This window comes from Emydura macquarii, unplaced genomic scaffold (genome assembly GCF_026122565.2).
Source record: "Emydura macquarii macquarii isolate MOO-44397 ecotype Brisbane River unplaced genomic scaffold, CSIRO-AGI_Emac_v2 contig_3113, whole genome shotgun sequence".
Lineage (NCBI taxonomy): Eukaryota > Metazoa > Chordata > Testudines > Chelidae > Emydura > Emydura macquarii.
This window is the reverse complement of record NW_027133250.1, coordinates 3,452,783-3,480,771: the sequence shown is the minus strand read 5'-3', so window position 1 is coordinate 3,480,771 and position 27,989 is coordinate 3,452,783. Positions and strand designations below refer to the sequence as shown.

General features: G+C 49.3%; 1 protein-coding gene across 2 annotated transcripts; it reads left to right on the top strand.

Annotated features, from left to right (window-relative positions):
* SERINC2 (serine incorporator 2) lies at nt 1-27,216 on the top strand. 2 transcript variants are annotated; one of them, XM_067530759.1, is made up of 10 exons: nt 1-112; nt 12,849-13,010; nt 14,610-14,797; nt 15,839-15,918; nt 20,407-20,544; nt 20,969-21,138; nt 22,512-22,602; nt 23,631-23,766; nt 24,196-24,408; nt 26,324-27,216. In XM_067530759.1, the coding sequence occupies exons 1-10, from the start codon at nt 74-76 to the stop codon at nt 26,460-26,462; spliced, it is 1,356 nt and encodes a 451-aa protein (XP_067386860.1). In that variant the 5' UTR covers nt 1-73; the 3' UTR covers nt 26,463-27,216. The 2 variants fall into 2 exon arrangements, with proteins under 2 accessions (XP_067386860.1, XP_067386861.1); XM_067530760.1 differs by lacking the exon at nt 1-112 and adding an exon at nt 566-582.
* The last annotated feature ends 773 nt before the right edge of the window (nt 27,217-27,989 follow it).

The window sequence follows — 27,989 nt, the reverse complement described above, 5'->3', positions numbered from 1 at the left end:
GCCGACGGGCGGCCGAGCGCTGGCAACATTGTAACCCCGAGAGCGAGCCGCGACAGCCAGCGCGTCCCGCGCCATGGGGGCCTGCCTGGGCGTCTGCTCCCTGCTCAGCTGTGTGAGTGCCCCTGCCCGGCCGGGCGCCTGCCTCTCCGGCGGCTGCTTTTCTGCCCCTTCCCCGGCTCGCTCTCTTCTTCCATCCCCTTCTCTCTCTGCTCCCCCCTTCCCACTTCTCCTGCCTTACGGGCTCTTTCCCTGCTGCTTCTTTCCTTCCCCCCCGGTCCGGCTGTTCCGGAGGGCGAAGATCTCCCTTTTCGCAGGGGTTCACACCTGTTCGGCTCTTCCCCCTCTCATCGAGGAACGAGGCTCTTTCCTGCCGAGCCTGTTACCTGCGCCTACACCTGCCTCCAGATTCTGTTTACACCTAGAGTCGTTTGAGAGTTTGATGAAGCTTTCTTTTCTTTAACACATTCGTGTGTTCTCCACCTTCCGTCTAAAAAAAATCCTTCAATCACTATCGTTTCTCGTTCGTCTTTCCAGCCTCCTGAAACTTCAGATGAAGCCAACACTGTTAATTAGGGGAGCGAGGTCAGGAGGAAATTAATATGATATCATAGTATGTTGTGCAACACACAACTTGTGTGGGAGCCGTTTTACATCTCTGAGTATTTCTAAAGTGTCTAAAATATTTCTAAGCTTGATCATCATATTTACTATTTTCCTCTCTACAAATTCTTTGCAAATTTTGGATTCTCCCTGATCTCACTAAAGTTAAAAAGTGGAGTGTATGAAATTGTACAGAACTGTATATGGCTTAGTGTTAAATGTATGAGTTAGTTTTTACTCAAAGCTTGCACACACATGCTCGGTTTTAAAATGAGAGAGGACTGGAGCGCACGTTACAGTGATTTGCTGCTTCTTGAATCCGCTTCTTGTTCTTTCAAAGCCAGAAACTTACTGTGTTTGTGGCATGCATCTTTTGTGACTGTTTATGAGACAAACCTCACGGAAGTTCTTTGTCAAGAAAGACTGTGTGAGTTTATGGCTTAAAGAAGCAGTGGAACATTTGTACATGTTAACATTTTTTAAATAAAATTGCAGATTTTGTTAAGACAAATAAAACCGGGATGTGTAAGAAATCCGGAGCCGATCCTGCAAACTCAAGGGTGAGTACTCCTATTGGAATGACTCACATAACCTTAGGTTTGCAGGATCAGACTTAAAATTGGTAAATGTAAATAGCCTAAATACTTCACGACAGAAAGTAAAGAACTCTTAAAAGGTAAAACACCTTTTCACTGCTCAGAGAGCCAAAAAGAAAGCTCTAAACATTTGTAATTTTTTCTCTAATATAGGTATTTTGGTTAAATCAAGTCGAAGTAAGTAATGTCTGTCTACTAAATAAAAGGGCTTTCTATGTTTTTAGTTTTCATTCAGACTGTGCCATGTATAACTTCAATGTGTGGTAGGGTCTTCTAAACTTTTGGGGTAATGTTTAGGGTTTTCTTTAGGAACACCGTCATCTGATCCAACTTTTTAGTGGCAGGTCTTTATCTTCCCGGTAAAACATTTCCAGTGCTTCTACATGTTAAGCTTTTTCACACAACTGCTGTGCCTAAGAGCTTGAAAACAGGGTTTCTATGATTGGCGTTTGGGACTTGATTGAGACAGAGAGCTCTGAGCTAATAAAGGGCGTGTGCGCTCTGAATTTTCCACATTGAATCACATCTGCTTTTCAAATCTCACGCCCTCCTTGTGTGCGAAAGCACAAGGTGTAAGGAAAGGGACCGCACCCAAGATGGAAGTTTAAACACCAGTGTGTTTTCTTCTAAGCAGACCTCTTCCGTGGTCACCTGTTGAAGGGAGGCAAATCTGAATGATTCAGAACAGGATCACTGGGGCCTGCTGCTAGCCGTGCCTAGTAATTATTGCAACACAGCTCAGGGAGAGCAGTATCAGGTAGCCGATACTGGCTGGAACTGAGATGGTTTCACAACGTGACAAATTGCTCCAAAGGGGTTGCAACAAGTGACCCGCAGCCTTTTGCTTTAGGGCTTTTAAAGCTTACAATTTGTATTATTTTGAATAATGTTTGGAAGTCTTGGGGGCAAAACATTTACCAGACTCGAGCAGCACAAATTCTGTGGGCATGTATGTAAGTGCCAGATAATAAGGCAGAAGTTTGAGAGCACGTGTTGGCAGTTTGCAACACTGTCTGCAAGTCTGGTTTTCTCCCCCAAAAGCCAGAGGGTCATTCTAGGGGGCAGCCTGGAGGCTGGGGGTATGGTCACTGGGGCAGATCCACAGCTGGCAGAAATGGTTGTCTTGCCACTGACTTTCAGTGACCTGTGGCAACTGATACCAGCCCAGGATCTTCCCTTATGATTATTCATGCTGGTCCCCCACCAAGTCACAGGAATGATGCAGCCTCCCTGGCACAGATTATTTGTATTGCTAGGGGGAATAAGCCGTGTGTGGGGAGATCACCTTACCATTCGGGATCAAATTCTGTACTGTGGTATCTGAGCGCACAGCTGTGAGCCTATTTTGGAGTCATTTACACAGTGCTCCAGAATTTGACCCCCCCGTGTCCACTGCCGTAATTCTCCAAACATGACAAAATCCATTAGCTACTCGGTTTCATTTTTGTCTTCTTGACGCAACGCTTTCTCACATCTTCCTAGTCTTCTGGAGAATGCACTAGTGAGCGGTGGAAGAAAAATGATAGAAAGAGCCAGGGTGGAGAGGTTGTGTGTAGTGAGTGGGGTCAGCAGCCTGGTGTAAAGTAGTTATGGTCAAGCTTCTTCTGTCTAGAAAGTTTTAATTTCAAGCAGACAGAGCCGTTCTCATATCTTAAATTGCAGGAACCTACTCTGACACCAGAAAAGGGGTGGTAAACTAGCAAAGGGACTAGTTACTAGGGAGTCAGTCTTAAACCAGAGATACATTTTATTTAATACAAAAAAAAAACCCTGTTAATGCATCACTACAGAGTACCCAGATTCAACCAATGGGTAGTGAATAGTCATGGCAGAAATTTTAAATTTAGACCCACTATTCAGGATATGCAAAGTTCTGGTGTACTCAAGCACTGTAACATAATCCCATTGTTTACGTTCTTGTAGATATTACATTTTATGCCTTTGCCAACCATGTTATTAATATTTTGCAGGTCACCTTTTAAATTCAGCACAAGAACTATAACTTCGAGTTTCCTGGCTTTTCTGCCTCTTGATTCTTGGCTGTAATGCTTCACTTTTGGGGGAGAGGTGTAATTTAATTGCCTTGGATTTTTAAAAAGGAAAAACACGAGTGTTCACTGAAATAAATGTATTTATAGATCAGAGCACACTTCGGTCTGTAAGGAAAATAATGTCTGGCACATGTGTTACACATTAACTTCCTTTGGGCAACTTCTTTATTGAAACAACTTTTCTTTTTCAAGCTTAATAGATCACACATTCTGTAGCCAGAGGACTATGAATAACCTTTTTGACTGAAAATCACTGTTTCTGGGTAACCCAAGAGTAAGAAACGGCTTCATAAACTTTCAGCCCAGAAGTTATTTTGTTTGAAACTGATCGGCTGGAAACAGGGCAATGAAAGCACAGCCTCGGCTGTGAATGTAGCTTTCCTGTAAGGGGTAATGTCTCCCAGGCGTATGATGGTAGCACGGCGTGTAGTCTGGTGCTGATAGAAAGCTGGAGAGCGCTCTTAGCTGCTCCATGCTCTTCAGGCTGTTTTTTCTCCACAAAAAAAGTGTGTGTCACTGTGGGATAACTTCACCGGCATTGATTATCCTGCTGTAAAATCCTAGTGGAGACGATAGACCCGTGTGCCTTCCATGAGGTTAGCACCATACCTGGCCTGCAGCTGACCTCACCTAACTTGCCTGGTGGTAAGTCTCCACTAGGTATTTACAGCGGGATAGCCAGCACAGTGGAGATCTTGCTGGAATCACATCTACTTTTCAAATCTCACACCCTCCTTGTGTGCGAAAGCACAAGGTGTAAGGAAAGGGACCGCACCCAAGATGGAAGTTTAAACACCAGTGTGTTTTCTTCTAAGCAGACCTCTTCCGTGGTCACCTGTTGAAGGGAGGCGAATCTGAATGATTCAGAACAGGATCACTGGGGTGACTTGTGTGAGTAAAGCGAGCAGGATTTGGTCCTTTGTCTTGAAGTCTCTCTCTCTCAGAAGCTGTTCAGCACGCCACGGTCTGTTCATATGGTAGATGTCTGTGACTCCCCTTCCCCCACACAAAATCGCTTTCTAGCTAAAGACATTTCCCCACCACCAACCTTGCTCTGGGGGCGGTCTGCTGAAATGAAGCGTTCAGATGCCAGCTGTGTTTATTTTGCTACTTATGCCGTGCTAGTGTGGGAGAAGTGAGCCGAAAGTAGAGGTAAAGCTTGACGGGGTACAAATCCTACTTTAAAATAACAAATCTCTAGAAGTCCTGGCTTTAGCTTCTTTAAAGCCCCAGTCTGCTCTCAGATGATGCACAAAGCTGAGTGACTGTGCAGCTGAGTTCACTTAAGAAACAATTTATTCAGCTGCTGCTCTCTCTGGAGCTGAACCACTAAATTCTGACACTGGGTTTTACTTACTTGGCTCCTGTTTCACCCCTGTCTAAAATCTGGTTCATTTCACCAGCACCCCTTCCTGCCCCCCCCCTCCCTCACAAGTTCACATGCGTGCTGGTGGTGCCTATGCAAGATCATAGGACCTTTTTGCATTTCTCCCTAGATGTGCTGTTGCATTGATTTGAAAGATAGATGGGTGACATGTTTCAAAAATGTTTGGCACATTAAACCAGAAGACTAAATGTGAACATTGTTATGCTTCCTTGCCTAGTCAGATCTCTGGGGCATAGCCAGGTGGTGTTTCCTGGTCTACTTGAAACATCTCTGAAAAAGAGTTCTTTGCAGGTTTTGAGCCTATCCTATTGACCCAGCCCTTGGAAAATCCTTTGGTTGTATTTTTGCCTCTCCGTTGTTTGTAGCACCCTCCTAAAATATTGTGGATGTATCTTTTCCCCTGAGGGTAACAGAAATGTAGCAAGAAACTGAAAACAACTATATTTAATTTATGTTTTTGATTTGCGTTTGCTCCCAGTATACTTCCTTTGGAATCACTAACAATCCATACGTTTAACATGCTTGCTGCCGAGGCATTTCCCAAACTGCTTGCATCCCCAACCCAGCAACACACTGATGCAAGTGCTTAACTACGTTCTTGCCAGCTCTTCTGATTGGTTAGAGTTTGTCCGCGAAGCCCCAAGTGCTTGAAAAGTCATTGCATGAGAATCTCAGCTTTTGTTTAAAAATGAAAAGTAAGTAGCTAGCCCCCATGGCTGTGCAGAAGAGCCTGAATATGTGAATCAAGTGTACCCTAATGGCTCAGAAAGCAAATAAAAAGAAACCCAGATTAAAAATAAATACATTAAAAACTTGTATTTGTTTTAGGACCTACCCTTTAAAAAAAAATATGGTTGGAATGAACAGGACAACTTGTGCTTCAAGATAAGCATGGGCTTAAGTGCATTGCTGGATCAGGGCTGGACTATTAATCACTAGCAATGCATCAGGAAATAATCAAGTAAATGACTAAAAAGTGAAATAGAGTAGCATTGCTCTGTTTGAAGTACTTTCTTGCAGACATTGTAAGTTTCCTGATGTTTGCATAATCAGAACCAAACAATGTCTGTTTAAAAATTGGAAACAATTGGTCCCCCCATGTTTCAGTGCCACAAACATTACAATTTGCATCTTTCTCCCACACAAATGATGTCAACCGAGCTGAACTGAACATAGCTTTTAGATGTACCGGCTTCGATGTAGGGATGCTGTCATTTCTGGGAATAGGTGTGAGCCAACGTGGGCTCCTTCTGGCTGGCTGTTTATAGGGATTAGATAAAAAAATATTGTAGGCTCAGGATAAACTCTGGCCTACATCTTCCAAATTGACTAATAATTATGGGTGCCCAGTGTGCCAATGGGTGCCCTGTGAAAAACATAGAATCCTAGAATATTCGAGTTGGAAGGGACCTCAGGAGGTCATCTAGTCCAACCCCCTGCTCAAAGCAGGACCAACCCCAACTAAATCATCCCAGCCAGGGTTTTGTCAAGCCAGGACTTAAAGACCTCTAAGGATGGAGATTCCACCACCTCCCTAGGTAACCCATTCCAGTGCTTCACCACCCTCCTAGGGAAAAACTTTTCCTAATGTCCAATCTAGACCTCCCCCACTGCAACTTGAGACCATTGCTCCTTGTTCTGTCATCTGCCACCACCGAGAACAGCCTAGCTCCATCCTCCCTGCAACCCCCTTCAGGTAGTTAAAGGCTGCTATCAAATCCCCCCTCATTCTTCTCTTTTGCAGACTAAACAAGCCCAGTTTCCCCAGCCTCTCCTCATAAGTTCTGTGCTCCAGCCCCCTCATCATTTTTGTTGCCCTCCACTGGACTCTTTCCAACTTGTCCACATCCTTTTTGTAGTGGGGGGCCCAAAACTGGACACAATACTTCAAATGTGGCCTCACCAATGCCGAATAGAGGGGAATAATCACTTCCCGTGATCTGCTGGCAATGCTCCTACTAATGCAGCCCAATATGCCATTAGCCTTCTTGGCAACCAGAGCACACTGCTGACTCATATCCAGCTTCTTATCCGCTGTAACCCCCAGATCCTTTTCTTCAGAACTGCTGCCTAGCTCGTCGGTCCCCAGTCTGTAGCTGTGCATGGGATTCTTCCGTCCTAAGTGCAGGAATCTGCACTTGTCCTTGTTGAACCTCATCAGATTTCTTTTGGCCCAATCTTCCAATTTGTGTAGGTCACTGTGTATCCTATCCCTACCTTCCAGGGTATCTACCACTCCCCCCAGCTTAGTGTCATCTGCAAACTTGCTGAGGGTGCAATCTACCCCATCCTCCAGATCATTGATGAAAAACATACCCCTTTTAAAGTGCATGGGGCTGGAACTAGGGGTGCTACTGCACCCCCTTGCTTGAAGGGCTTACAGTTTGTTTCAGTGGCTCTCAGCACCCCCACTATACAAATTATTCCGGCATCCCTGCGAAGGAGCTTTGAGTCTGGCACCCAAAATCCCTGTTCTTCTGAAAATTGAAGCCTTTGTCTGCCTTTGTATGTAAATTCTCAGTGAGCAGGTGGACTGTATGGTAAAGTGTCATAAGATCTCTGTCAATATTAGATAATTCTCTGCTCTGATGTTTGCATATTTAATTCATGTGACCTGTTAAATGGGGCAAAAGTGGGTTTATTCCATTTTTGCTTTTTAATTAGGTATAAAAAAGTCTGAAAATAGTTTTGTTCGTTTGTTTTTGTGTGTGTGAGGTTCTGTTTGGTTGTTACATTAGAAATTCAGATTATGTCAGTCCTGTTTTTCCTGTTAGACTCTGTAGCTACAGGGGAGGGGGGAAATCAGTAGCATTATTATGTCACAAATACCAAAGAAGTGAAACTGCAGCCACTTCTGCACATCCTAAGAAAAGGACACAAGCCCTAATCTTTCCTTTTAGGTCACTTTAACATTGTCCTTATTCACATATGGCCCAGCTGTTGCATGGCTCGTGGGCAGCGTAGGACTATTTGCTTTGTGTTACCACTCCACTTTAGCTGTATCACACGGTGTGACATTCCGTGCAGGGCACTGGTGGGAGAGTATTACCAGCAGCCGTTATGTTGCAATTCAGTTACGCTAATGCTAACATACTGGTTTCCTGACTCTTTTTGTCCACAAACATGGATGTAACATCAAGTGGATGTGTCATGCAATCTCTGAGTAAGATGTTGCTGTGGCCACGTCACACAGTGGGAGCAGGTAGTGTCCAGCAAGGTGGAAAATAGTTTCTGTTCTAGCCTCTTGTTTTCAGATACTCATAATTCTCCAAAACATGCAGTTTTAGGACTGAAGTTTTCCATGACAAACCTCTGACCAAAGAAGAGAGAGACTAGCCATTTTTGAGGCAGAAAGTGGGAGAAACGATATTTTTGTTACTGTCTTTAAAAAAACGCTGCTTTTTTACCCATTTAAACTACAGCAAAAATGGATGAAATTTTAAAAATGAAATTTGGCCTGGAAACAGCAGGAAGTAGCATGGTCCAGTGGACTGGGTCTATTCCAGGCTCTCCTTCTGGAGCAAATCATGTAATTGCTCTGTGTCTTGGTTTCTCCCTCTGTAAAATGGGGACAATGATACTCAACTTTTTTTGAGCTCTATGGATGACGAGCGCTGTGTAGAGCCATCTATTAGTATGATCTTGATTTGGAAAAAAGTGGTTTTGATTTGACAAAGTTATGGAAACTGGGCAAATCACATATGAAGTATACAGGGGAGAGATTTTCCTTAGCAATTTAGCTTATGTAACCTGCCACGTTTTGGTCTTTGAGCTGGGACAGAACTTGACAACCTTAAACATCCTTGACTTCAAAACTATCGCAGTGACTTTTCTTTCCTCAAACTTGTCTTGATCCTGATTGTCTTAAAAAACAAGGTCTTTTTTGGTTTCCTCGCTTCTCCCAGTAGTTTTGAATGTATCAGTCAATTAATAGTGGTATCATTTTCCTCCATTGTAACTAAAGTTACACGCTGTCCTAACACGGACCTACTGCTTATGTTAGCTTCCTTCCAGATGGGGCAGTGATCCCTGCTTAGGGATTCAGAGATAACAGACCTTAATGCTTTTATTTTTTTAAATTTGTTTTTTCTTAAATCCTCTTATCTCTTTTCCTACTTTAAAAAACAAAACTTTAAAAAGTTCCGTACAAATAAACCACATGCAAAGAGCAATCAAGTTGCATAGTGGAGCACTCAAAAAGTCAGGAAATCAGAGTAAGGATGAGCATGCAACTTTAGCTCTCCCCCTTGTGTGCGTGCAGGGTTACGCTGCCTGCTTTAATGAGGAACTGACCATTGTTGCCTAAAATATGTGCAATTTAGTATCATTTTAACTCCTGATCCAGTGATGTGAGGCCTCACCATCAGTTCCATGAGGCATTTCGCTGTCTGTAACATGGTCACTTTTGAACACCCCCCCTGCCAGTTCCAAAGGTTCAGGCACCAATAAGCAGAGCCCTGTTGAGTTTGGTGAAAATTGAAAAAGCCACTTCTGCCTAATCAGAAGTGTAAAAGTGGGTCCGTAAATCATGGCTGTAATCTGAAAAGCTGGGTACCAGAGGTAAGCACAGAAACTCTGAAATGGAGAACTTTCTTTCCCCAGCCCTGGTAAAGCAGCAGCCAGCCCATCATGCTAAGGCAGCAGTTCCCAAATGTGTTCCCCATTTTCAGATGTGTGGTTTCCCACTACCCCAGACCGCATGGAAGTTGCCATCTAAAAATGGTGCCCTCCCTGCAGTGTGACCGCACACGCACTGTACATGCAAGGTCACGCCACAAGGAGGCTGCCATTTTGCTTTACAAAATGGCGTCCTCTGGACTGCATGACCTCGCACACCTACGGTGCGTGCGACATCTTGCTACATGGAGGATGCCGTTTTGTGGAGCGAAATAGCATCCTCCGTGCAAGGTGACCTCGTGCATACGATGCGTGTGAGGTCACGCCGTGTGGGGGAGGCCGTTTTGTGAAACGGCCTGCTCTGTATGCGCCCGATGGCTGTGACCCTGTCTGTTGATGAAGCGACCCCACTGGGGTCACGACCCCCAGTTTGGGAACTGCTGTGCTAAGGGCTTCACGTGTTTGCTTTTCCTCCACAAAAATGCTATAAATTTAAAACAACTTTTAATTCTTGTAACATTCCCCCACCCCCCCGACTTAACCTCACATGCTCACTTTTCTTTATGCAGCTTGTCATATAAAGTATACAAAATCCTCTCCAGGAGGCCTCTTAAATTGTGTAATCTGAACAAGACAGGACTTCCACCTCACGTATTACACTAGCCATCTGGGGTGGGAAACAAGGGTTTCCAGTGTCCGGAGGCTGTCACGCTGTCTGGAACGGCTCATAGCCCTGAGTGCCACCTCAGGGCAGACACCCCAGTTGGAGGTGAGTTCTATAATTAGATCTCACCAGCCCTGGAACAAATGTGAACTCCTGGATCACCACAATGGTCTTACCAGGGAGTCACGGACAGTCCCCTTAGACTCTGCTGTCTATCTTGGCACGCAGACAAACTGGACTTCGTGATAAATGGTCACTTACACAAAAAATCACATCACATTCAGGTTGCTCCCAGATCAGTTGGAACCCTAGATCTTACACCAAGACTACACCTGTAGCCAATCCTGGCTAGTTTAAACTGTCCAAAGGTTTTTTAACTAGGAACAAGGAATAAGAGTTATTTACAGGTTAAAGCAAGCAAAACGTACGCACACCAATGAGTTACCATCTAAATCCTAAGAGGTGACAGAGTTGTAGTGATCTGTAAATTCAGTGTGTCTTTCAGGGCAGATCCAGGAGGCAGCCCCCATGGTATCTCTGGCTTCAGTTTGGAGTCTCTGGCCCTTTAGAGTTCAAACAGCCAAAAAGATGGAACATTTTCCTGTGGCTTTGTTTTATTTCCTTTATTCAGCTTCCAAGCGCATGGGATGAGCCTTCTTGCATGTAGCATTTCCCAGGTGCAATAGGACCGTTACCAATCCTTTGTATTGTGATGATTCTTATAGCCCTTCTGGATGGGCAGGGTGACAGTTGCATACCTGAGTTCACTTTTTTAAAGTTATAAACAAAACTGTACATATTCTCCTACAGCCTGGAATACAGAGATTACAAGTGAGATTAATGCCAGCAGCAATTTACAAGCATTTCATGGAGTCTAAACACAACCAATTCTTATAAGGTTTATACCTACTTTGAGCAAAGCTAACATACAGGTGACCTGGTCTGATGTCCAGCTACGCTGTTGTCAGGTCTTAGCTGATGCCTGCAGTCTGGGCAAGAGCTGGCATCTGGTCTGCCAGCATCAGAGGCATTTTCAAGTATCCTCTCAATCTGGTATTCAGACTCTGCTTACCAGTGCCAGATCCTCTCCACAGTGCGTGGCCCAAATTGCGTGAGGGGTGGAAGGAATCCCCGGGGCTGTGGAATGACAATGTAGCTGCTCTGCCACCACTTCTGCAGCCTATGGCGAGCTAGCTAAGCCACCGCTTTGCACTCAGGCCCCACTGGTGGTGGCAGCCTGGGAATCCAGAGCAGACAGGGTCTAAAAAGGAGAAAGTGGAAGATTGCAGCCATCGCCAGTTAAGCCTCAAGCAGTGGAGGCAGTGTGGACCGATGGATAAGGCACTGTACTGAGACTCAAGACCTGGGGTATGTTACTGGCAAATCACCTGACAGCTCCATGCCTCAGTTTCCCTATCTATAAAATGGAGGTCACTTTGCAAAGCACTTTGGGATCTACAGATGAAAAGTGCTAAATAAGAGCTAGGGATTATTATTCCCTATACAGGGCAAATTGCCATGCTAAAGCCCAGGGGTGATTTGACGAGCCATTGTGGCTGGAGCAAACGATAATCGAACTTGCTAAAACATGCCTTACCCAAGCTAAACTGTGTTAGCGCCAGCCTTTCCCCAAGGATTTCCCACCTGGAGCAGCTCTCTGGGGTTAGCAAGCAGGGGAGCCCTCGTGTAACAGACTGGGACCCCAGGGCGGTACACCCGCTCTGAGCAGAGTTGGACCATGTGGTGCTGAAAACGTTGGCAGCTAGTCAACGCTAGTGCTTCCATGGCTAGTGCTACCACTAATAGCCTAAGACACCCGGGGCCGGACTTTGCCCTCGTTGACTGCAATGGAATGACTGCAATATTTGATCAGTATGAGGCCAGCATCAGGTCCATGGTCTACAGTGCACCAAAGGATACGGTTAAGGTACTGGCCAGGGACTCGGGAGTTCTAGGTTTAATTCCTGGCTCTGTCACAGACTTTCTGTGTGAGCTGGGAAGCAGCTCCTGTGAGAGGAGACTTGGTGGTGGATAATCAGCTGAACATGAGCTTCCCGTGTGACACTGTGGCCGAAAGAGTTAAGTGATCCTGGGATGTGTGAACAGGGGAATCTTGAGTGGGAGCAGAGAGGTTATTTTACCTCTGTATTTGCCTCTGGTGTGACTGCAGCTGGAGTGCTCTGCCCCGTTCTAGTGCCCCCAGTTCAGGAAGGGTTTAGAGAAGAGTCATGAGAACGATTAAAGGATTCGAAAACCTGCCTTACAGTGATCGATTCAAGGAGCTTCACAAAGAGAAAGTTAAAGGGTGACTTGATCACAGTCTGTAAGTACTTACATGGGGAACAAATATTCGATCGTGGGCTTTTTCAGTTTAGCAAACAAAGGCATGTAACGAGATCCAGTGGCTGCAAGGTGAAGCGAAACAAATGCAGACTGGAAATACGGTGTACATTTTGAACAGCGAGGGTAATTAACCATTGGAACAACTTACCAATGGCAGCGGTGGATTCTCCATTGCTGGCAATTGTAAAATCAAGGTTTGTCCAAAAGATTTGCTCTAAGTTCATACAGGAATTAATTCAGGGACGTCGTGTGGCCTGTGTTATGCAGGACTCAGGCTGGATGATCACAGTGGTCTCCCTGGCTTAGAATCTCTCAACATGGGCTCTGCCCATTCTACTGCTTGTCAGTCAAATCTTGTCAGACCCTGGGTCGCTCACAGCCATGTCTAAACTGTACCTTCCCCGTCATGATTTAGGTTTGGGGTGACAGAGATAAGCCCCTTCTTCTAGGCAACCAGGTGCCATTTCTTCATGGGGCAGGGATGGGAGAATCCGGGGTTCTGTTCCCGTGCTAGGAAGCGAATTGGCCGCGGCACCCGGTACCATCTCCGGTTCTGTGCTGGTTGCTCAGTCTGACTCTTCCATTGCCAGGTGTCATGTCTGTGCGGCTCAGCTCCCTGCCTCCTGTGTGGCTGCTGCCCCTCTACAAAGAACTCCACCATCTCCCGCCTCATCTTCACCTTCTTCCTCTTCCTGGGCACGGCAGTATCCATTATCATGATCATACCCGGTGTGGAAAATCAGCTATACAAGGTAAGCAGCATTTCCAGTGTCCTGCCCTCCCTAACATGGGCCTGTGAGCAAAGGCAGAAGCAAAGAGTGAACTGAGGTTGGGGGGAGGGAGTCAGAAAATGGAGCAGGTGAAAGAGGCTTTAAATATTGAAGCCCTCTGACATGTAAAAGGAAAGAAAAATGATGTTACTACTTAGCATTTTGTGTTCCCTTCCTGCCACTCATAGATCCTAATGTGCTTTATAAAGTATTATTAACTCTCTCTTCAGATGAGGAAACTGAGGCATGGTGAGACAAAGTGACTTATCACCCAGTTCTCCCAACTGGCCACTGGGCCATGCGGCCTGAGTCCTGCCCTTGCATTGTAACTGACCAAGTAACTGAAGGGTCCTGAAGACTGAATTAATAGATTGTCTAAAAGGGACCATTATGATCAGCTAATTTGACCCATGTTACACAGCTCTTAGAATTTCACCCAGTAATTCCTGTGTGGAGCCCGATAGCTTGCAGTTAAATGAGGGCGTGTATTTCAGGACGACAGCCAGTTTTCATTTCAAGTTGTCAAGTGATGGAGGATCCACCATAACCGCTGGGAAGAAGTTGCAGTGGTTGATCACCCTTGCTGTTAAAAATGTGCATTTTAACTCTCCCCCTTCCCCATTGCTAGAAGTGGTCACTCCATATTAAGGCTGAGGTTCACTGGTTCTGCTGCAAGAGTTGCTCCGGTCTTGTGGACTTCACCATCTAAGTCTGCCAGGCTGCAGCCTGCCAGCACCAGATTCACTCAGTGTCTTTCCCCCAAAGAATAAGAGTTACATTTCTGGTGAGAACCTGGTGAATTCTTGTCAATCCTTGTGTGCAAGCTGCAACAGGACATTGTGAAGCCTGTCCCACTCTGGCCGCCAGCTCCCTTTGCCTAAACTGGTAGAGAAGTAAAGGCCCTGGCCCCACAAATAACTCTGTCTCTGGACAAAGCCCCTAAAGGGTTTGCCAGCACAGAGCCGCTTGCAGGATTGGGACCTACGTCCCCTGAAATCCCAATTTTTAAAAAAGAGTGATTACCTAGCATGGTGAAGAGGGCAAGGGACGGGACTGGGATGTGGGAAGCGTGAGTGTTATTCCCGGTTTTGCTGCTGACCTGCTGTGTGACTTTGGCCAAGTCACCTCACCTCTGCGTTCCTTCCCATCCTTTCTCTTGTCTATTTAGCTCAGAAGTGCCTCAGGGCATGGACCGGCTCTTATTCTGGGTTTGTCTACATGGGCTGTTATTCCAGGATCACTATTCCTGATTAACTCGGTTCCAGAATTAGAATGCCTTATTCCAAATGAGCTTCGTGCACTTTGGAAATGCCTTATTTTTTGGAAGTTGCTGAAGCTAATTTGGAGGCACTCATTCTGGAATACGAGCATCCCTACATGCAGTTAATCAGGAATCATTAATCCACCTCGGATTCACGCCTTACTTTATTCTGGATTAATTTTCGTGTGTAGACAAGTCCTCTGTGTATGTACAGTGCCTCGCCCAATGACCCTGATCTTGGTGGAGTCTCCGGGCGCTGCTCCAAGATAATATTCTGAGGTACTCACATTGTGTTTTCTCCCCGTCTCTCCTTGTAACAGCTTCCTGGCTTTTGTGAAGGAGGCAGTTCAGTTCTTGGTGTCCAAGGCCATGTCAACTGCAACTCCTTCCTGGGTCTTAAGTCTGTGTACCGCATGTCCTTTGCCACGGCTGCTTTCTTCTTCCTCTTCGCCTTGATCATGATCTGCGTGAGGAGCAGTAAGGACCCAAGAGCAGCAATTCAGAATGGGTGAGGCTACCATGACCTATCTCACCTCACTAATGTTTCATTTAAGTCACAATTATTTTTAAATGTCCTTGGCATGTTACTAACAGTGCCACAGATTGTTCAGAACGAAGTAATTCAAACAAATCTTGTCTACTTTATATTGCTGATGCTTTTTCATCTATGTGGTGAGAAACTATCGGTCAGTTTTCAAGGCCAGAAAGGGACCATTTATGAGCATCTGGTCTGACCTCCTGACTAATGCAGGCCACAGAACCTCACCCAGTATGTCCTGCAATGGGGGCAATTAGGATTCACTCCCTTTGTAGGGAAGAATTATTGAGCCCAATAACCAGGCTAAACTCTGGTTTCGCTTTCTATTTATCATGCTCTCGTCCACTCCTGCATTGTTTAGTTTGCAAATCTTGCAGGAGAATTCTTGTGAAGTAAATCTAGTAATAGCAGGCATGTAAAATTTCTCTCAAAATAAAGAAAACACTTCAAATTTTTGCCTTGAACTCCCTGCAGCTCCCACCGGTAGAAGTAGCTGTTATTGCAGGGTTGTAGCCTCTTGTTGCTGGATAAACACTAAAGTTCTTGTTCATTTTAAAGCCGGACTCACTGCTCTGTGACTGCTCTGTTACATTAAATGCTGACAGTAGCTTTAATTATTTTCCTTGGTGCAAGAAAGGGACAGTTCTTCTGTTTACCATTATTTTATAGCGGTATTCTGATTGGCTGCTGCACGTAAACATTCTGTTTTCCAAGCCAATCACAGAGCAGCTTATCTACTAAAGCCGATTTTTTTTTTTAAAGGTAACTATTTCCTGATCAGAGAGACGGGTGGCTTATTTTTGACTGGAAACAGGGCAACCAACCAAAGCCTGCCAGAGATTCTATGCACAATAAATAGCATGATTCAACTGCACTCCTGATCTCTGGTTCGACTCCAAGTAGTACTGAAGGGCATTGGCGGGCATTGTGCTCTGCCTCGATGGGCTTCTCCGGTGTGCTTCCCTTCCTCAGTCTCAGGTGGTTTTTCTTACCTCTTGTCTTCCCATCCAGGTTTTGGTTCTTCAAATTCCTGATTTTGATTGGAATCACAGTGGGTGCTTTCTATATTCCCGATGGCTCGTTCACATCAGGTAAACACACGTACATAGATAAACACCTATGTGCCTGTCTGCAGGTTACGTGCAGCCGAGGCTGTGCCTGAATGTAATTGTACAGGCTGTTCTGGCTGGTGCTCCTTGGAGTCTTGAACAATATCGGGACATTCTCAGGCGAGGTTCCTTGCCTCTCAAACCCACTTCCCTTGGTGATCCACCGGAGCCCATCTTTAGCTAAGTGCGAGCCATTGTGCAATGCTGGTTCACTCGGGCCTGACACCGGGGGTGGGGTGGGTACACTGGGATGCTCATAGTAGGACAGATTCAGTCATCTCAGCTGAGTGAGCTGATGTTTTTAATTGAATGGGAGCCTCCCAGGTAATGGCACCATAGAAATAGCTACATAACACCCCCACCCCCACAGACACACTGTGTGCTTTGGAAGGTTTGATTTCTGGCAAAACACTGAAAAGCTTTTTGGTTTTTTTTTTCTAATTTTGGACTGCTGAGAAGTAACAAACCACTTGAGAGTTCTGCTGCTGAGTGTTCTCTGATGCGGGGAAGGGGAAAGGGAAATGCCCACTGCCTGTTGGACTAGACGCAAGGCAGAAATGTAACTGGCCAATCACCATCATGCTCTTCACTTCCTCTCTGGGCTCTTGGATATACAGAAGTGCTCCACTTTAAAGATGTGGGGGTTAAACCGCTTTAATTACACTGGTGCCACAGTGTGTTCATATCCTTATTTTGGTTTAAACTAGACTTTTTTCATTTAATTCACTAAGCAACAGGTTTAAGTCAAACTGGAATAACTGTGTCCATGCCCGGATCTGTGCCAGTGCAGGTTTGTTTGCAGACAAGGCCTTCATCTCAGACCTATAGTGAAGCTGTAACTCATGCATGCAAACAGCATCTCAGCTCCACGTGCAGCACCTCTGTTAGCCATCTGCTCCAGAAGCAGCATGAGCCCCTGCAACGGAGCTTACATGAAACCCCTGTATGCTGTCAGTCTGGTCAGAGCATCTTCGTGCTCATTGCAACTCTCGCCTTTTAGTGCCAAACATAGGAACACGGGGACTGTCGTTACCAGGTTGCCAAACCTTCGAGCAATGGTCATTCCCCAGCTGAGGGCAGTGGGGCTTATACAAGTGGGACTTGCTAGCTACAGAAGCATGGTATTAACGCCTTATTTACTGGTCATGCCCCTGGACTTGCAGGGACAGGAAAGTCCCTGTTGCTGAGTGTGCACCTTGCAGAGCCAGGATGGGACACAAGGGAAATGGTCCTCGCCTAGTGACCGAGACAGGTGTTAGGACAGCTTAGTTAACTAACAGCAAGAAATAACATATGAAGCAAACCCAGAACTGATGCTGCTGGAATCCAGCCTGGCTGTATTCTCTGTCTCAGCAACTCGTTCTTGTTTGTGTAAGGGCTTGTCTACACAGGGAGTTAATCCAGAATAAGGCAGAGTGTGAATTTGTAGTCCTAGAACTATTCTGGTGTAGCTGCCTCTTATTCTGGAGTAACTCTTCTGGTCAGTTTCTGTGTGTAGACAAGCCAGGAGAGTTAATGAGGTGGAACAACAGGGTGTCTTGCAAGAGGCATCACAACTGTAAGCTTGTGGCTCAAGGCTTATGGCTGCCTGTCCTTGGGCTTCCCAGGACAATCCCTGCTTTGCAGACACAGTTATTTGCCCCTGAAGTTGTCCGGTAGAGTGCAGCTGCCTTTTGTGGTCGGAGTAAATCTCCCAGCATCCCTCTCTCCAGAGAGAGCTGGTGTTTTCTGGCTCCGGCAGAATGAGCTCTTGTTGCACGGTAAATGAACAAAGCTGGCGCCTCGGTCTGGAGGCAGCTGTTTGCGGCACACTTCAGTGCTGGCCTTGCAGGCATGGAGAAAGCCCTTCAAGGTGGAAGCAGGGACCACCTCTGTCCTGAGTGTATCTGCTACACCTCCCCACGCCAGCCTGCTCTGCGTCTGTCACAGCACTGTCCTCTGACCCTGACTTGTCCTGTCCCGTTCTGGTCATGCTTCATATTATGGTCTGTGTATAAAGCGTTAATTGATGTTTGTTTGAATCAATCGTTGTGAATTGTCCAGGAGGCCACTAGGTTGCTTATAACCATTTACAGCAGCTCCTCTTGCTGTGCTTGTAACACGCCCTCACTCCTGTCTGCAGCCTGCTATCACATCTGTTAGCCCACTGTGAACGTGGAGCCTTAATGCAACGTGTGGCTGCGGCTGATGGGACTAGTCTGAGTGCTGCTAGAGTGATGTGATTTCGGGGGGGGAGGGAGGGAGGGCAGGGAAGCTTTCATTGCTACCGTGGGATTGCAGGTGCCCCTGCACAATGTGTGCGATCGCTTTGGAGCCAACAGAGAGGAGCCATACGGAGAACATGACCAGAGTCCATAGTTACCCTTCCCCCGGGTGAGCACAAGGCAACTGTGCTGCAGCTCCTGCTTTCAAGGAAGGTGAATGGTCTTCACTCTTCCAGCAAATATGAATTTGTTTGCCCATTACCTTAGCTGAAGGTGTGTGTGTGTGTGTGCATGCGTGTGTGTGTGTGAGTGAGAGTGAAAAATATAAACATAAAAATAAAGCCCTGCATTAGTTGGGGCAGGGGCAGAAAGTCCATTAATCCCACTGTAGGAAATTGTTTCCTGTTTCTCTGCCAAAACAAAATTTCCGTTTGGGGGAAAAAATCGAACTAGCCGATGGTGCAGTCCCAGCCTTTGGGAGCAGATCTGGAAGTAATAGGGTGAATATTCTGTGTCTGATCACATGGACACACTGGCAGCAGAGAGACATAAGAAAATGAGTCTCCGGGACAGAAGGATACGTGTGTTTCCTGATCTGGTTCATACGTGACATTAGCGTGCTTGTGCTCTGTGTAGGTGAGATTGTGAGGAGAAAAAGCAGCCATCTGGGGGGAATGAGAGGGAACATCCAGTTGAGAATAGAGCAGGGAGCCAAGTAAGAAACCAATGCAGAGAGAGGCTGTGAAAAAAGCAGGGAGGGAGAGAGCTCCACTAAACGGAATGATGTAGCATGTGCAGGCATCCCTCGGGACTAGCCTAGTTTTCCATTGCAGGTGGGAGGGGGTGGCTGTCTCTAAAGAGGTTTCAGGGGAGGTTAATTGATGTTTGTTACAGTGACCGTGTCACTGGGCTGTTTGATCTTGGGCTGACAGACAGGTCTGTTTGTTGTCGTGTGCTCTTTGAAGAGACTGCCAAAGGTGGCACCCGGACACCTGGATGGAGGCTGTCCTGGCAGAGAGTGGTAGAAATCCAGCTGAACAGCACGGAGAAGGCCAGTGGGCTTCTCTCTAGCTAGGGACAGGTGTAGTGATTTGCGTTTTGTTGACTCCCACTTGGTGGGGGGTTTAGATTACAGGCCAACTGGTTCACAAATTCAGGCTAGCTCTTCAAACCCCAGAACAGCAGTGTGAGGCATTCCCCAGGCCTGCCGCTCCCCAAGGTTGGTCCCATCCTCGCCCCATCCTGCCACACACAGGTGCTGGATCGAGGGGTGCTTGAAGTGGTTTCCGTCCTATCTAGGGTTTGCAGTTTGGATCAATGGCTCTCAGCACCACCACTGTACAAACTGTTCCAGTGCCACAACTCCGTGCTGGGCCCGTGTCTTAGGGCTTATTTACACTAGAGGTTTGCTGTTGCTGATGAAGCCAAGCTTTTACAAACATGTCCGCTGCCTCGCCCCAGCACTCCCTGAATGCTTGTTCCAGGGCATGAGCTTTCTGAGGCAGGGATGGTCTTTCTTCTTCAATCTAGCACACGGGGGCCCGGCTCCATGGCCAGAGCTCCTGGGCTGCGCAGCAATACAAACAATCACTAATTGTCTACGCCGAGCCCTGAGTAAAAGTTGAGCAGTGCCAAGCTGGCCTGGTCAGACACGTTCACTGCCTGCTAATGGGGTAAAAACTTCTCTGGCGCTATCTACACTCAGGAAGAGTTGTGACCCTGACTCAGGTTAGCTAAGTCTGGTTACACTGGCAGTGACGACCTGGACATTCTGCTTTTAACTCAGGTTAGCAGTGTGAGTTCAGCTCTGGGCTCCCACGTAGACAAGCTACAAGACAAGTCTTTGCTGCTATCTTGACCCTGATTAAGAACGCTCCATTGCTGTGGTTTAGTCAAGGACTCAGCCTGACCCAGCATCTGGAGTAGGGGCTGAGGGAGAAGAGAAGCTGGCCTAAAGACTTACGATGAAGTCGTAAGCATCCCCTTCTGCAATAGGAACCTTCCCTCGTATCCCAGAGGACAGGACAACTGCCAGTAAGCTCTCCATAGAGCTACCCTCAGTGCAGGATGCACCACTGAGGGCTTACTCAGAAAGTGCATCGCTGACATGCACTGAGTTATGTCCCCTTAGCGTCTCTGCTCGAGCACTGAGCTGCTAGGAAGAAATCTCTTCTATTGGCTTCATCCCCAAGGGACCCATTGGTATTATCAAGACCTTACAGAAATTCCCAGCGTTAACGCCTTTCTCTCTTTCACCCCACTCAAGTGTGGTTCTACTTCGGCGTGGTGGGGTCCTTCCTCTTCATCCTCATCCAGCTCATCCTTCTGATTGACTTTGCCCACTCGTGGAGTCAGATCTGGCTTCGTAATGCCAACGAAGGCAACGCCAAAGGCTGGTATGCAGGTCTGTATGGAGTGTGTCCTGGCAGAGGCATGTCTTTTCTTGAAATGGGGAGGGTAAATTGACGGGGCCCCTTTAGTGTTAAAATCCAGTCAGCTTAACAGTGGTATGAGACCCGGCTCTGCCCACTCTGGTGGCTTAAGCATCACGTTTCCCTGCTGGCAGCATTTCTCCCCCTACAGCTGTGGGACCGAGCAGGAAGACAAGCCACAAAAACAGAGAAGCAGACTAACCGCGCTGCGTGAGTTCTAGGGACCTCAGGGGTAACGTGTGCCCATAGCCGGCCAAACCTTTGCAGGGTGTGAACGCCAGGCTGGGGGTGTGACTTTTAATTCTGGGCTGGGGTCTGAGCCCAGCCGGGGTCTGCCCCGCCGTGCAGGCTGTTCTGGAGAGCACTGCACCCAGTTTCGTCCTCTCTCCTCCCCAGCCCTCTTCATCTTCACCTTCATCTTCTACGCGGTCTCCATCGCGGCCGTGGTGCTGCTCTACGTCTACTACACCAAGCCTGACGACTGCACCGTCGGCAAGGCGCTGATCAGCCTCAACCTGATCTTCTGCCTCATCGTCTCTGTCGTGTCCGTCCTGCCCAAGGTCCAGGTGAGGGGGTCGCTGGGGGGGCTCGTTGGAAGCCTGTTGCTGCTGCCGCCGCCCAGGCGGCTCTCGCGCTCTCTGGTGGCTGAGCTGGGAAGAGCAGCTGAGCGGTGTGCACGGGTGAGCCGGCAGCGTGATCGTGGCAGTGAGTTACTGATGCTGAAGTCAGTCCAGCCCAGCCTCTGTGAAACAAAACCCCCTCGTCTGAGATGGAGACGTCCCCAGCTCTGGCCTGGTTCCACATAACACCTGCCCCGACTTCGCTCTTGGGGGAGCAGCCCCTTTCAGATAACGGAACCCTGCCATCAGGGAGTTGGTCAGCATGCGCTGAAGCCTGCCTTGGCGGTGGGCAGTGGAGCTAGCTCGTCCGATTACCCCCCCTCTTCCCCCAGGTCCGGCAGTCAGCGGAGTCTGGCCTCCTTGGAGGGGCAGCACCCGTCTCTGCTGGGCTGTCTGAAGTGACGGACTCTTGGAAGCAGAGTTCATAGGCGAGCCAGGGTGGCAGCAATGACTCCCAAACTGCCGGGGGCCCTGCCGTGCTCCTCCGCTGCTCCGGCTGGGTGTGATGGGCTCCCTGTGTCTGTCCGGCAGAACGCGGATCACGGGAGCACGCCCTGCGCTGCCGGGTACAGGGCGTGCAGCGTGAATGGGCCTGCAATTCGAGGCACTAGTAGTAGCCGGGAGAAAGGGCTGAAGAGAAGGGAGCCTCCGCTGCTCCTCCTGGCAGCTGTCTTGGGGAGATGGGGGCAGGAGATGTTCTGAGGCAGGATTCAGAAGGGGGTTCGCCCTGTGTCTGGATGATAAGCGTATCCAGAGTTACACTAGGTGGGGGGATCAAACCTCCTGCTTCAGGGCCAGCAGCTGACTGTTTGGGGTCAGGAAGAAACTCTTCCTTCAGGCAGGTTATCCCGGTACTGCAGCTGCAGGGTTCCTTCGCCTCCCTCCGGTGCTGGCCACTGTCCGAGACAGGCCCCTGGGCCAGGCGGACCCTGAGTCTGGTCCTGTGTCGCGGTCAAGCTTTGCTCTTGAATGTTCATTTCTAGTTAACGCTCAGTTCGGACCCGCGGGGCTGCTCGGACACACCTTGGTGCCAGTGGCTGGTCAGGGCCTGCCCGGGGAAGGTGCTAGCCCGACTGCTCGGGCAGGGGCCACACTCGCTCTGGCTGTGCATGGGCCTCCTCGGCAGCAATAACAGGAGGAAGGTTTCTCCCTTTCCCTCCAAATTCCCCCGGTGTCTCCTGCCGGCGTTGCCATGGCCTGGCCTGGCAGTGTCAGGCGCTTGCCAGGACAGGTGACGATGCTGCTGCTGGCCGGAGCTGTCTGGTTGGTTGTGTTGGGGACGGTGCAGAGCGCGAATGACCCGCTCCTCATCTTTGCAGGATGCTCAGCCTCACTCAGGCCTTCTGCAGGCCTCCATCATCACCCTCTACACCTTGTTCATCACCTGGTCAGCCTTGGCCAACGTACCGGGTAAGTGAGGCCGGCGCTGGCAGGCTTTCGGCTGGGGTGTCCAGGGTGAATCGCGCCAACCCTGCCCCAGCCTCCGGGGGACCCTGCACGCGTAGCGTGGTGTGCGCGGAGCTCGGCAAACAGGCTTCTCCGAGCAGCGTGGGACGGGAGCGTTCGAAGGAGCCGATGGCTGGCTAGCTGGGGCGGCACGTGGCCTGTTTCATGGTCTGTCTCCCCGCAGCAGGTCGTCTCCCTGCTCACTCCCCTCTCCCAGCAGCTGTGATCTTTTCCTTTCTGGTGTCTGGCTGGTTTAACTGATCCTAATGCACCCAGCTTCCCCCGCTGGTGATGGCTGCCGGTTACAGACCAGAACCGAAGGCGGCGTGTCCCAGGAGCTGTGGCTGCTGCTCGGCTCCAACCCTTTCCAGCCCAGTGGGGAGCTGTAACTATGGGCCCTGCTCATCCTGCTGCCTGGGCATTGGGATGCGTGTCCAGATCCAGTCGAGCCCAGAGGGGGTGGAACGTGCCCTGGCCCGGCCCGGCCGGCGCGCTCGTGTTTGTCTTTGAGTGGGTGGAAATTGTCAATGGCACGAGGATCGCTGCCCATGCCCGCTCCAGCGTGAAGGGGGTCTGAGCTTTGCAGGCCGGGGGGTGGCGGGGGCCGTTCAGAATTACCGGTTGCTCACCTTCGGGTCTGTATTGTAAAGCAGGCATGGGGGGCAGGGCACAGGCCTCTGTGAAATGAGCCTGGGGTGCAGCACACGCACAGCTTTGGAACTGGCTCTTGTCGGACCTTTGTTAGCAACCTCCGCAGGGGTCCCCGAGCTGCTCTGTGCACTGCCCCGACCCTCTCTCCTCCCCAGCAGGGGTCCTCCAAGGGCGGGGTTCACTGGGCAGCCGGGAAGGGAAACGGGGAGTTGTGACGCTCCTTGCGGCGCCTTTTCTGTGCATGCAAGTCTTCGGTCGCCAGCCCAGCCCAACGTCCCAGGCCGGCCTGAGGGGGTGGAAAGGTTCTTGCTGTTTACGCTGGCTTTTTAATTCCCTTTCAGACGAATACTGTAACCCCACCCTCCTGGTGAGGAACAGCACCGCCAGCCTCGCGGCTGACGGGCAGGTGACTCTCTGGTGGGATGCCCCGAGCATTGTGGGATTGATCATCTTCGTCCTGTGCACACTCTTCATCAGGTGAGGGGTGGGGCTGCTGTGGCCTGAGTCTCCACGCCGGGCTGGGAACCACATGGATCCTCCTCCTCCCCCCCAGCTGTGCTCAGCGTCCTGCCCCCTGCCAGGGAGCGAAGGGAGTGTGGGAGTCAGCAGGAGGCGTTACAGCAGCGCCGGCCTGGGAGTTCAAGTGCAGCACCCCGCCACGCAGGGATATGAGCCTTTCTCCAGGGGCTCGTGCAGCCGGGGTCAGACAGAGAAGTCCCCTGAGCGAGATGGGGCCGTGCAGACGTAACTGAGGCAGAACCTGGCCTCCCCATTGGTTGTGAGTGAGCCAGAGGGGTGGGCTGGGGGCAGGGAGGGGAACTCACCCGCACGCAGCACCCAAAACCAGCACGAGGGGAGAGCTTCTCTGCAGCGGGCGTAACTTCTCCCTGATGTCTCGGCTCTCAGCGTTCGCTCCTCAGACAACAGCCAAGTGAACAAGATGATGCTGACAGAGGAAAGCCCAGCCATGCTGAGCAGCGGGGATCCGGGCATGGAAAGTGGGGTGCATCAGGCCTATGACAACGAGCAGGACAGTGTGGCCTACAACTACTCCTTCTTCCACATCTGCCTCTTCCTGGCCTCCCTCTACATCATGATGACACTCACAAACTGGTACAGGTAGGAGCTTCCCAGAGTCTGCTTTGCTGGCTGCCACCGCCTCCCGCTGAGTCAGGACTGGCTCCCCGCGGCTAATGCCTAGACCAAGTGCTTCTGAGGAGCACTGGCAGGGCAGAAAGCGGGGAGACGCCTGCATGGGGTCAGATGCTGGAAGACAGGCTTGCTTAGTGGGACCCACTGGCAGTGCCCTGGCTGGGTGGAGGCATTTCCACAATGATTTGGGGTGGAGGGAGCAGACAGGGGAGCCTCTGTGTCCCCAACCCATGGTGGTGGTGGTGGTTCTCCCTCCCACTCATACAGGGCTAAGGAAGTATCAGATCCCTGCTGACTGCTTACAGGAAAGGTTAGGTCTGTGTTGAAGCAAAGGGGTTAGCCCTGAAGCAGTCGAGTCTCCTGGCGTTCCGGGATTGATGGTTTGGTGGGTAAAGCACTGAGCTGGAAATCAGGACACCTGGTTCTATTCCCGGTTCTGTCCTGCAAGAAAAAAGCTTCCTTGCTCTGTGCCTCGGTTTCCCCTTCTGTGAAACAGCGATGATGCTCCTGAGTCACCTTCATGTTTGATGCCACTGGCTCAGAAGGCGCGCACGGACACAATCCGCGTTGTAAACGTGCGGTTGAGCCCACAGCGCAGATACTGAAAAGCACAGAAGCAAACCCCTCCCATCCATTTAACCTTAACAAGGGATCTGCGAAGGCGGGTTTCACACCAGGCACGGCCCCGTAGGGCTCCAGCAGAACTTGAGTGGTGCATAGGCCTTGTGCTGGTCCTCTGCCTGGCTGAGTTTCACCTGGGCTGGCTATAGTGTTGTTTGGCTAGAAAGACTGTCCCCGGCTCAAGGGCTTTATCCACCCTGTCCTGTCCCTGCAGCTCCCCCCAGACAGGCCCGTACAACACAGGCATTGTTGCTGTTAGTGGGAGATGCAGATGAGCACCAGGATTTCTTGGTCTGCTTGTGACTGACCGCTTTCCCGGCGAATCAGCAAGCCCAGCCTCCCAAGCTCTGCTCTGAACGCGCTGTTTCAAGGGCTGGGCCAGCTGGGGGCATACAGCACACGGCAGGCTCGCCTCCCGCTCGGCTTGGCTGCCTCCGTAGCGGGGTTGCCTTGGTAACGCAGCGCATCCGTTTGGACTGGGTCCCCTGGGAGCTGTCCTCAGCTGAACTCCGCTAAACCTGCCAGCGGGGGAGCTTGCAATGGAGTGTAACCTCGGGAGGCGACGTTGCCGACTCAGGGGCTGGTGTGGGCTCTGCAGGCTCCACTGTAAATCAGGATGGTCTGTCTGTCGCAGAACCTCACCTGGGAGACCTGTATCCCTGCCCCTCTGACTGCCCTCTTTATCTGGGCCACAGAGATGTCTGTCTCTATCCCCCATACGGCCCCTCCCTTTGCTGTTTATACAGCAGCACTTACTTGTCCTGTCCCTGCCTCTGCCGCCCCATGCAGTGACTTTGCCATCAGCCCTTCGCTGACACTCTGCATTGCCAATGGACGCGTCAGAACGAATGCCACCTTGCTCCCCAGCGGCTGTGCGGGGGCCGGCGTGCTCTCCCCTTAGCTGGGCCCATGTCTGTCTGACGCTGGCCAGGGGGCAGGCTTGGTTCTGCAAGGCCAAGTGGGGGCAGGTGGTGCACTTGGCAGTAACACGGGCTGGTGTGAGCCGTGACCCGTGTGGGAATTTAAACTGGTGCACGCCTAGCTAAAGAAATCCTCCACGGTCCTTGCCCTATGCGTGAGTGACATTTGAGCCAGCTTATCCACTTGGGTATAGGGCTTTGATTCCCTATTTCTCTCCCGGCTATGGAGCTGCTCACGGGGAAGGACATAGGCAGGAGATACCAGTTGGAGCTAGCCTACCTGCTACATTTCAGTGACCCGATTTCACCTCACTCCGGGGGGCTTATGTTTGGTGTTTCAGGCCCGATGAACATTTCCAGACCATGACAAGTCCTTGGACTGCCGTCTGGGTGAAGATCTCTTCCAGCTGGGCTGGTCTCCTTCTCTACCTCTGGACCTTGCTGGCTCCCATCATTCTCCCTGGCCGAGACTTCAGCTGAAAAGGACACGCAGACAACCACGGTACAAACCTGCTGGACAGCTCCAACTCTCCAAGCCAAAGAACCCTGTTGCCACAAGTGGATGCCCTGTTCCTATACTTGTATCTAGGGTTGGGTTTGGTTGGGAAAGTCCTAGCTAAGGATAATCCCTGTATTCTTGTTTCTGCACCGCGGCCAGTTACTGGGAAATGTGCCTTTTTTTGTTTGTTGTTGTTTTAAAAGGGAAAAAGTGCCAAACCGGGAAAGTTTGTAGCTTGTGTGTGAAGTCGGAAGCGTATGAGGAAATGTTGCTGGGGATTTTGTTTGTTTTTTGTTTTTGTTTGACTATTGTAGATCTCCCAAGTTTATTGTCTAGAGTTTCAATGTGGCCTCCGTACTAATCTTTTGCAAGGAGGCAGTTGAGTCACCTTTGAGGTTTTTTGTTTGTAAGTAGCTGCTCGTACGTTTCTTTGTTTGACTTGTGTCACCTGGGGAGCATTTTATATCATTTTTGCATAGCCCATTTTGCTGTCTATGGTGCCTCTCAATGGACCTGCAAAGATTTAAATAAATGGCCAGAATGGTCGGCATCTGTATCAGCCATCCCCATGTAATCAGCAGTCGCCACAAGGAAATATTCTAGCCTCATAAACCAGCTTTCAATAGATCAAACCTTCTCACTGTTACAAGTCTCAAGGCATGTGGCTGTGGAAGACTTACAGCCAATTGCAGCCATAATGGAAACCTTTTAATAAATTACACCTGACTTACATTGTCCAGTTGCATCAGCCTTTCTCCGCACAGGGCTCCTCATGAGTAGTCAATGCACTCTAGAGCCTCTCCCTGCACATTGTTATTCCCTGAAGCCCTGACTCCAATCCACACTGACAGCAATAGATGCTGTGCAGAGGCCGCAGTGGGGAATTCTGACACTCACAAGCGATTGCCTTGGAGAACAAGAATGATATTTACGAAAATGTGTCAATTCTGAAAGCTCTTTGCCACAGTTTGCTCTCTGCTGTTCATGTTATCAGGTAAGTAGTTCGCCCTGCACAGAATATACAAGAACAAAGGAGGTGAAGTGACATGCTGAACTCCATCCAACTCTTTCTCCATTAGTGCTATGGGATGAGATGCATCAACAGAATAAGGAGCAGAAATCAAAATGGTGGGGCTGTGACTGAAAGAGTCTTGCCTGCCTCTTCATCCCCATCACACACTAAGGCCCTGATCCTGTAACTGGATCCCTATAGGAGCAGCCTGTGGTGCTCTAATGGAAATCCGTGCGGGTGCAAGGATCTGCCCCCTCTTTGTCTAATTGCAGGATTGAGGCCTTAATCTTATTTCCAGTGTCATACGAGGACAGGTTTTCCTTTAAAGTATTCCATTAACTGTTCATGTTAAGTGTAGCAGCACAAGGCTGAACCCGGAAAAAGCAGACACAAGAGTTAAGATAGGAGTGGGATGGGGGAAAGAAAGATTGACTTAGACAGGGGATTTTTGAAGGTGACCTTCATGCAGAAGTGTCTCATACTTCATCCCAGCAAA

What these genes read in the sequence shown, in the direction of transcription:
- SERINC2 (XM_067530759.1), top strand. Translation starts at nt 74, where the DNA reads ATGGGGGCCTGCCTGGGCGTCTGCTCCCTGCTCAGCTGT. An exon ending in TGGAAAATCAGCTATACAAG is followed by an intron (nt 13,011 to 14,609) that starts GTAAGCAGCATT and finishes TCCTTGTAACAG; the next exon opens with CTTCCTGGCTTTTGTGAAGG. An exon ending in ACACTCACAAACTGGTACAG is followed by an intron (nt 24,409 to 26,323) that starts GTAGGAGCTTCC and finishes TTGGTGTTTCAG; the next exon opens with GCCCGATGAACATTTCCAGA.